Genomic DNA, 10,283 nt, shown 5'->3' on the forward strand with positions numbered 1-10,283 from the left:
TAAAAATTTTATTATTTTTATTTTATGTGTATGTGTGTATTGCCTGCATGTAGGTAAATACACAACGTCTTGCAAAGGCCACGGAGGACAGAAGAGACTGTTGGATCCCCTGGAACTGGAGTTACGGACAGTTGTTAGCTGCCATGTGGGTGCTGGGATTTGAACCTGGGTCTTCTGCAAGAACAGTGTTCTTAACTGCTCAGCCATCTCTCCATAACTCCAGTTCCAGGATATCCGACAGCCTTTTCTGTCCTCTGTGGGCATTGCACGACATGGGTGCACTTACCTACATGCAGGCAATACATGCATATACAGAAAATAAAAATAATAAATAAAATATTTTTAAAAAAAAGAAACCAGCTGGGCCTGGTGGCGCACACCTTTAATCCTAGCACTTGGGAGGCAGAGGGAGGTGGATCTCTGTGAGTCCGAGGCCAGCCTGGTCTACATAGTGAGTTCCAGGCCAGCTGTGGCTACAGGAGACCCTGTCTCAAAACGACCAAAAAAAGAAACCAAAAGAAAGTTTTACCACATCCAAAGTTGCTTTTGCCCAGAGAACCCCAGAGATTTGGGGTTTGGGGTTTGACAGTGGTCTGAGTCCTACCCCAATGGCCCATGGGTTTGGTCCTCTTCCTTAATACCTATGTAGGACAAAGTGTTTTGGACCGATGTCATGCATGAAGCCATTTTCAGTGCCAATCGCCTCACGGGTTCAGATGTTAATTTGGTGGCTGAAAACCTGCTGTCCCCGGAGGACATGGTCCTGTTCCACAATGTCACACAGCCAAGAGGTAAGACTGATCTGGCAACAAGCCTACTCCTGCACCCAGTGAAATAAACCTGTCTGCTACTACACTGGAACTTTCTAGAACTTTTCTGGAATGTTCTGACCTATCTCTCTTCTACCTAGGAGTGAACTGGTGTGAGAGAACAACCCTCCCCAATGGTGGCTGCCAGTACCTGTGTCTACCAGCCCCACAGATCAACCCACACTCCCCCAAGTTCACCTGTGTGTGCCCAGATGGTATGGTCCTGGCCAAGGACATGAGGAGCTGCCTCACAGGTAGGCCACAGGTCTTGTTTTACCCACTTACTAGGTCACCCTTGTAGTTTCACCCTCCTGAGCCTGTCTGGGTTGATTGTCCCAATAGGCTATCAAATTGTTTTTTAGGACTCATGAAATAAAAATTCTTTGACTGACTCAGGTTCTCCTTGGGGTCTAAGTTCTGCCTCTCAGCCTTTTGGGGAAGTGTAAGTGGGTATCAAGTGAGAAAATGGACTCCTTTGTCTGGTCTCATCATCTGAGAAACTCAATTTAGGGTTCTCAGTCTGTTTTCTGTTGCTATAATGGATTACCTGAGATTAGATAATTTACAAAGCATAGAAGTTTGTGGCTTCAGGTTCTCGATGTGGGAAGTCCCAAAACAGGGCCTATTTCTGTCTCCTAACAAGGAGGAAGGCTTCACATATTGACACAGAGCAAATGTTCTCTACTTATTATTATTCTTTAAAGATTTCGTTTTTATTTCATGTGTATGAGTGCTTTATCTGCATGTATAAAAGCGTACCACATTCGTGCAGTTACCAAGGAGGCCAGAAGAGGGCGTCCAGTTCTTAACCACTCAGTTCTCTCAATCCCTGTGGCATCTCTCCAGCCCCTCGTTTTTATTTATTTAATAAAATTTGGAGTGGGAGGGCTGGAGACATGGCTCAGCGGTTAAGAGCTCTGGCTGCTCTTGCAGAGGACTCAGGTTCAATTCCCAACACCCACATGGCAGCTAACAACTGTAACTCCAGTTCCAGGTTAATGTGATGCCTTCTTCTGACCTCCTCGGGCATTGCATGACACAGGTGCACTTACACACATGCAGGCAATACACTCATAGACATAAAAGTGAATAACTAAAATATTTTTAAATAGAATTTGGGGGTTCATAGTGAATTCCAGGCCAGCTGGGGCTACAGGGAAACCCTGTTTCAAAAAACTGTAACTCCAGTTCCAGGTTAATGTGATGCCTTCTTCTGACCTCCTCGGGCATTGCATGACACAGGTGCACTTACACACATGCAGGCAATACACTCATAGACATAAAAGTGAATAACTAAAATATTTTTAAATAGAATTTGGGGGTTCATAGTGAATTCCAGGCCAGCTGGGGCTACAGGGAAACCCTGTTTCAAAAAGACACCAGAACAATAACTTTCTACCATGTGGGTCCTGAGGATCGATCGAACTCAGGTTGTAAGGTTTTGGGGAAAATGCCTTTGCTCACTGACTAAGCAATTTCATCTTTTTCTTTTCTTTTTTTTTTTTTGAGAAAGGGTCTCAATATATATAGCCCAATCTGGCCTCAAACTCACTATGCAACCAAGGATAACTCTGAACTTCCATTCTCCCAGCTCCTGAGTGCTGACATTACAGGTGTGCAGTACCACACCAGATTTATGAAGTTCTGTGAATAGAACCCAGGACTTTGTGCTTGCTAGACAGGTCCCTTATCAGCTGAGCCACCAATATCATGATGGGGCCTCAATCTGATCACTTCACTTAGCCCTAACCACCTCCCTAAGGCGCCACCTCCAAATAGCATCAACAGGAGGGGGCAGTGATATGGCTCAGTAAGTAAAGGACCTTGCTGCCAAGCCTGACTGCCTGACTTTGATTCCCAGGTCCACATGGTAGATAAAGAGATCAAGGGAGATTTCAAGCCACCTCAGAGGCCAAGGCATCCTTAACATATGCAGAGCTTCTCTTAAACAAGTAGGCTCTGTGAGAACAAGCTAGCAGGTGCAGTTACACACACCTGGGATCCCAGCACGTGCAAGGTAGAGGCAGGAGGATCCCAAGTTTGGGGCTAGCCTGGGCTACACAGCAAGACCCTGTTGCAAAACAAAGGAATTATATTCCTATCTGTGTGTGATTTTTTGTTTGTTTGTTTGTTTTTGAGACAGGGTCTTCCTGTAGTCTCAGCTGGCCTCATGATATAGACCAGGCTGGCCTCAAACTCACAGGGATCCACCTCCCTCTGCCTCCGGTATACTGGGGTTGAAGGCATGTGCCACCATACCTGGCTCCCTATGTGCTCATTTTCAGTGTGTTTCATTTTGACTTATTTTGGTACTTGTTGATCCACTTTTCATGAAGTGTAGAGGTGTCAGTGGCTCCCCAGCACCTGGCACTCAGTACCTATTGATTTATTCTCCTCAGAAGTCACCACTGTACCAACCACCCAGGGGATATCCACCATCAGGCCCCTGGTCACCACTGTGGCTATGGGGACAGAACGCAAGGATGACCAGACAACTTCTAGCACCTCTGGACCTCCTGCCAACATCTCCAGGCTCAGCACAGCGGAGTCAGTGACAATGTCCCATCAAGGTAAAGCCTGAGCCCACCTTCTGTTGTGATGAGTACTTCATTTGTTTATTTTTTGGTCTTTTTGAGACAGGTCTCCCTGTAACCCCAGCTGTCCTGGAACTCACTATGTAGACCAGGCTGGCCTTGAACTCATAAAGAGCCCCTGCCTCTGCCTCCCCAGTGCTGGGACTAAAGGCGTGCACCACCACGCCGGGCTGGTTTTTTTTGATTGGTCTTTTTTGAGACAGGGTCTCCCTGTAGCCCCAGCTATCCTGGAACTTGCTATGTAGACCAGGCTGGCCTTGAACTCACAGAGATCCACCTGCCTCTGCCTCCCGAGTGCTGGGATTAAAGGCATGCTCCACCATGCCTGGCTAGTATCTATTTGGATGTATGTTTTTAATGTAGATATATTATTATTTTTTAGTTTTATGTGTATCAGTGTATTGCCTGCACGTATGTAAGTGCACTTGTGTCATACAGTGCCCACAGATGTCAGAGAGGGTGTGGGATCCCCTGGAACTGGAGTTTTGTTTACGTAGTTTTGTTTTGTTTTGTTTTTTTAAATATTTTATTGGGGCTGGAGAGATGGCTCAGCAGTTAAGAACACTGGCTGCTCTTACAGAGAACCTGGGTTCAATTCCCAGCACCCACATGGCAGCTAACAACGTCCATAACTCCAGTTCTAAGGGATCCGACAGCCGCTTCTGTCCTCCGGGGACATTGCACAACATGGGTGCACTTACCTACATGCAGGCAATATACCCATACACATAAAATAGAAATAATAAATAAAATATTTTTTTTAATTTATTATTTTTGTGTGTATAAGTGTTAATGCCTACACGTATGTAAGTGCACCCCTGTCACGCAGTGCCCTCGGAGATTAGAAGAGGGCATTGAATTTCCCTGGAACTGGAGTTACAGATGATTGTTAGCCACCATGTGGGTGCTGGGAATTGAACCCAGGTTCTCTGTAAGAGCAGCCAATGCTCTTACCCGCTGAGCCATCTCTCCAGCCCCTTATGTAGGTTTTTTATACTTGGGACTTGAGCATCTGTGGGTTTTAGCATCTCTTGAAATCCTAGATCTGTCCCCTGTGGACACTGAGGGATTACTGTGCTCAAGATTAATGTAACATTGAGATCCTCTTCTGACCTGTGGTCACTGCATTTATATACATGCAGACAATACACTCATAAAATAAAGTAAAATTTAAAAAAAGATTAATGCAGCATGGCCTGTGTGAACCTTGGGAGATTCTCCAAGTTCCCTTGAACTTGAACAGGGAAAAACGACATGTAAGGCACCATCCTTGAGTGACTGCTGTCAACTGCCTGCCCTGATTTCTACATCCCCTCCTGATCTGACCTCACTTTATCCCTTCTCTCCCCACAGTCCTGGGTGACAGTCCTAGCAGAGGGAACCAGGAGCAGCCAACGGGAGTGGGAGTTCTGTCTATTGTCCTCCCCCTGGGTAAGTGTTGGCCAGGCTGCCACCTGGGTAACAATCACAACATCCTGTGACTTCAGCTCAGCCCACTGGGCCGCTTACCTTCCCTCCCAAGAATGGAATGCTCATGCACGCAGGATGCCCCCTGCCTGCCTCTCATCACTGCCCTCATCTCACTTCATTTACAGAAAAATGAGTGTGGCACACACTTGGGAGGCAGAGGCAGGTGGATCTCTGTAAGTTTCAGGATAAACCTGGTCTACATAGTGAATTCCAGGCCAGCCAGAGACTCTGTCTAGCAAGGAAGGAAGAAAGGAGGGAGGGAGGGAGGGAGGGAGGGAGGAAGGAAGGAGGGAAGGAAGGAAGGAAGGAAGGAAGGAAGGAAGGAAAGAAAGAAAAGATTGAGGGGTTGGAGTGATGGCTCAGCTTTTAGGGGCACTGGCTGCTCTTACAGAGGACTTGGGTTTGGTTCCCAGTACCCACAAGGAGACTAACAACCGCCTGTAACTCCAATTCCAAGGGATCTGATTCCCTCTTCTGATCTCCCCTGGCATTACAAGTACATGATGCACTTATATATACATGCAGGCAAAACATACATGCACATAAAATAAAAAAGAATAAATAAATAAAAAAGACTGAGTGTTCTGCCAGGGGCAGTGAGGGCAAAGACAGGAGAAAAGTCACATCATATTTCTGGAGAGGCCAAAGAGCAAGGTCAGACATCTGAGGTGTCAGAAAGACAGAGAGCCAGGACAGGCCTCCAAGGAGGCACTCAAAGAGACAGAAGGTAGTTTTTTTAGCAATTGGGTTCCAGCCTGCTCCCCTCACCTCTACTTAGTCACTTCTGAGGGTGGAGCCAAGAACTTTGAATGTGCTGAGCCATGCTCTGACCCTGAGCTACAAGCTCACATCCCCTCTTCCTTTTCTGGAAGAAATCCCTTGTGGGTGGCATCCATTAAGATACCCAGTAGTTTAACCAGCTATGGGTTGACAGACATGGAAGGTGAGTACTCAGTTCCCTCAGGGTGGTGGCTGGACTCACCCAGGTTCTTTTTAGAAGAGCCCTAGTCATACCCTGCTTCTGGGCACTGGTTAGAATCCTGAATAATTTAGGCTGCGCAAACCCTCTGCTCAGTTGAGGTAGACCCCATAAAACTGTGGGGAGAAGCAGTGTGTACTAGGACCACCTTTTTCAGGGTACAAGCTGTTTAGGACCATACTATGTGTGGGATTTAGGTTCACAGGCTGCATCCGAAAAGCCAGGTTGAGCTACCTGTCCTCAGTGAGCCTATTATTATTATTATCATTATTATTATCATTATCATTATTTTTTTTTTTTTGAGACAGGGTTTCTCTGTAGCCCCAGATGGCCTAAAACACATTTTGTAGACTGGGCCAGCTCCCTGCCTCTGTCTCCTGAGTGTTGGGATTAGAGGCATGTACCACTAACCCTTCTTCCATCAGTCAAGTAAAACAACCATATGAACAGTGAACAGCAGAAGAAGATGTATTAAAAGTGACCATACTGAGCCAGGCACTCGGAGGCAGAGGCAGGCAGAGCTCTGTGAGTTCGAGGCCAGCCTGGTCTACATGTCTACATAGCGAGTTCTGGGCCAACTGGGGCTACCAAAAAAAAAAAAAAAAAAAAAAAAGGTATCATGGCCCTAGATGGAAAGAAAAATCCCATTTTAATAAACGTAATTATTGTCCCACATGTACTCAATCCTGGAAGATTCCAAAACAGTGGGGTATTTCTGGGTCACGCTGGACTCAGAGGCAGAGACTGGTGATGTTTATACTTTCTTTTTTTCCTGAGAATGAGTCAGTCTTTATTGTTTTTATTTTTGTTTTGCCTGCATGTATGTAAGTGCACTTGTGTCGTGCAGTGTCACGGTGCAGTGACCACACTTCAAGCCTGATGGGCTTGGGGACCCCGACAGATATAAATCAAGACACCGGAGATGCAGAGGTTTAGATGCCAGTGCACGTTTATTGTGATCAAACAAGACTTATATAGGAATCAGATCAGGAGTAACCAAGGGGTAACCAAGGAATCACTAAGGACACATCACTAACAGAAAGTAACCAGGGAATAAGCAAGGATACAGTATATTACTGCATTACCTCACCAGCTGAGACTCACGTGAAGTTTACAGTATCCAAGATTCGGCTGTGATTACTCTTAGCAACACTGTAATTCATTATTTCTATATAGAAAACAAGCTATCAGTGCTGAGAAACTCCGGTGCCCATAAACTGAAACAGAAACTTTTCCTTATGTTTCCAAGACTGCCAGTTAATCAGGGAAGCATAGCCTGTCAACTCAGACCACAGAAGCAGAGAGAAGAGAAACTCCCAGGGAGGAAGCATTCTCTCTCCAATGCTTAAGGCAAGGCAAGCTGCCACAATCTAACGCAGCAATGGCTGTTCTAAAAGCTCCCAACAGTGCAGTGCCCTCAGAGGTCAGAAGAGGGCATCGAATTCCCCTGGAACTGGAATTATGGACTGCTGTTAGCCATAATGTGGGTGCTGCTGGGAATTAAACTCAGGTCCTCTGCAAGAACAGCCAATGCTCTTAACCGCTGAGCCATCTCTTTAGCCCTGAGACAAAGTCTTGAGGTTAGTACAGTATAGCCAGGTGGAGATAGTCTCCTGAGGTATAGACGGGCTCTCGAATCTAGACAAAGTCTTATAAAATCCAGACAGGCATCCTGAGGTCGACAGGATCTGGACAGTCTCTCTCAAAGTGGAGGACGGAGACAGGGTTTCATGAAGTGGCGATAGGATGTTGGGAGATTAAACTAGGGTCAGAACATGGAACCAGTCTGGCTCACACATGGATACCCTGCTTCAACCCTCATGTGCTATCTGGTTGGGGAGCGCTGTCCCACTCCATTTTCTCTTAGTCTAATAAGGGAGTGTAATTTTACATTCAGAACAAGCCACTATCTTAATGAGGCCAGGATGGGATGCCATGTGATGCCGGTGTCCTACTCAGGGTCAGTCCCCTGAAAGAGCCCGTCTCTCCACAGTGCTGGTCGTGCTCCTGAGCTTCGGAACCTTCCTGCTCTGGAAGAACTGGCGGCTGAGGAACGTCAACAGCATCAACTTTGACAATCCTGTGTACCAGAAGACCACAGAGGATGAGGTCCACATTTGCCGCAGTCAGGATGGCTACACCTACCCCTCGGTGATGATTTCACCCACATAAGGGACTATAAGGGCACCTGACTAGAATTCTCCAGTGAGGGATTGGGGCCATGGCTCCGTGGTTGAGCCCCTGCCTAGAATACCCTAGTGAGGCATTGGAGGCCTGATTCAACTGTAGAATCCCTGCTTAGAATCCCCAGGTGGGGCACTGGGGGCCTGGCTCAGTGATGGAGACCCTTCCTAGCATGCCTAAGATCCTGTGTTCCATTCCTAGCACCTCCCACCCCCTAAAAAAGGCTTTGTAGCAGCTGATTGGGTAGTGAAAATGTCATGTGTTTTCAACAGTTGGGGAAGGCACATGTGGCAAGATAGTGTGAGGCTGGATGTGGTGGCACATGTCTTTAATCCCAGCACTTGGGAGGCAGAGGCAGGCAGATCTCTGTGAGCTCAAGGCAAGTCTGTTCTACATACTGAATCCCAGAACAGCTGGGGCTACAGGGAGACCCTGTCTTTTTAAAAAAAAAAAAAAAATGGTGTGGCAAAAGTGAGAGCTGAGACCCTCTGGAGCCATAGGGAGAACTTGGGCTTTTGTTTTTGTGTAGTGGAAGGGACTTGGCTAGTTCAGGTGGTCTTTCAGCCCTGTAGTATCTGTGCAGGGAACAGAAGGCGGGGGCCCTGGCTGGAGGGGGTCGGTGCAATGAGCAGTGTGGACTCTGGCCATGTCTATTACCTGTTTACTGACTACTTCCTACGTTTACTGTTTGTCTGACAGAGACAGATGGTCAGCCTGGAGGATGATGTGGCGTGAACCGTTGCCTGGAGTCCTATTCCTCCTCAGAATCAACTGCCACTCATGGGCAGAAAGGACACTTTCTCTGCAGTCCTTGGACTGTCCACCTCCCTGCCCAAGACAGACCCTGCTGTCCGGATGGCTCCCTGTGCTGCTCACAGCAAGATTGGCCCAAAGGCCTTCAGTGGCCTATCTGCCCCAGCTCTGTTTTATATATTTATTTGTCTGGGATGCAGAACAGGCTGAAGTTGGTGCCAATGACATGGATTCCACTTGTGGCTTTCATCTCTTTCCTTGGAGAGGGACCAGAAGCCCCCAGGCACTGAGTTGTCCTCTCAGTCCCCCTCTGCTGAATTCTCCCGTCTCTGTTCTACAAGATGAACGAAGGAAGGACGGGTGGGACCTAGCAGAGAGGTGGGCAGCCTTGAACAGATGACAGCAGGTGCGAGAGATGGTCCCAGGCATGGCTGGTTTCATGCACCCCATGCCACACCTCTAAACTCAGGATTCCACACAGTTACCTCCATCCTGTGATCCTTGCCAGTTAGCCTGGGCTCCACCACCCTGAATCAGGTCTTTCATGCTGGGCGCAGCCCCTATGGAAGTCAGGAAAGTGACTCGGTACAGTCGTCACCCATCTTGACTCTCAGACCAGCGGCTGCCATGGATTGATACCAGCTCAGCCTTCGCCACAGTCACCCATTACTAGAGGAACAAGCCTGAGTCACCAGTCCCGTTAATACTTCTGAAGTGCCTGAGACACCCGGTTACCTTGCTCATGGGCCATAGCATCTGCTTGGCGTCTCCTGCATCCAGATGTGGCTCCTGGACCTCAGTCCCACCTGGCCCTAGCCCGTCCATGTGGGACTTGCACTTGTCTCTCCTCGCACTTTTCCAGTTCAGGGTTGGACATTTGGACTGTCATGTTGCACTGTTGTGTGGTGTGGTGTGTGTGTGTGTGTGTGTGTGTGTGTGTGTGTGTGTGATGGGGTGGGACTACCAGTCAGAGGTCCTCTGTGGTGACCACAAGAGACATGAAGGGAGACAGCACGTGGATTGTGCTGCAATGGTCTGGATGGTTACTTCGTTCCTTCTGTGTTGTTTTGTTACTCGGTGCAAGGGATGGAACCTAGGGCCTCTGCACTGTGCAAGTGCTCTACCACTGAGCCACATTCCTAGCCCGCTTCCCTTTTGGAAAAAAAAATCTGCTTGGGTAGTGTTTCCACTTCTAGGCAAACACCTCAGAGCTATTTATCACCCCAATATTAACAGTGATACAGCCTTTAATTCCAGCACTCAAGAGGCAGAAGCAGGCAGATCAAGGCCAGCCTGGTCTACATAGAGAGCTCCAGGCCAGTTCTGGGTATAGGAACACCCTGTAGAAAAGATATCCCATAATCCATTTTACTCAGGGGATTTGGATGAACTCTTGGCCAGTTGTCACATGGCTAACTAAAGATGGCAATAGTGGCTGGCCTTGGAGTCCTGCACAGGCTCCTGAAGGGATTGTCCCACTATTTTTTTTTTTTT

At 47.6% G+C, this 10,283-nt stretch overlaps 1 protein-coding gene across 2 annotated transcripts in view; it reads left to right on the forward strand.

Moving 5' to 3' along the window:
* Ldlr (low density lipoprotein receptor) overlaps positions 1-10,019 on the forward strand; it is a 36,999-nt gene extending 26,980 nt beyond the window's left edge. For both annotated transcript variants that reach the window (XM_017798290.2, XM_008833557.3), the window contains exons 13-18: positions 650-791; positions 911-1,063; positions 3,209-3,379; positions 4,757-4,834; positions 7,846-8,003; positions 8,736-10,019. In XM_017798290.2, coding sequence (XP_017653779.1) covers positions 650-791; positions 911-1,063; positions 3,209-3,379; positions 4,757-4,834; positions 7,846-8,003; positions 8,736-8,771 — 738 coding nt within the window. In that variant the 3' untranslated portion in view covers positions 8,772-10,019. The remainder of the gene's footprint in view (positions 1-649; positions 792-910; positions 1,064-3,208; positions 3,380-4,756; positions 4,835-7,845; positions 8,004-8,735) is intronic.
* Positions 10,020-10,283: the final 264 nt, after the last annotated feature.

This window comes from Nannospalax galili, unplaced genomic scaffold (assembly GCF_000622305.1).
Source record: "Nannospalax galili isolate Female #2095 unplaced genomic scaffold, S.galili_v1.0 scaffold1436, whole genome shotgun sequence".
NCBI lineage: Eukaryota > Metazoa > Chordata > Mammalia > Rodentia > Spalacidae > Nannospalax > Nannospalax galili.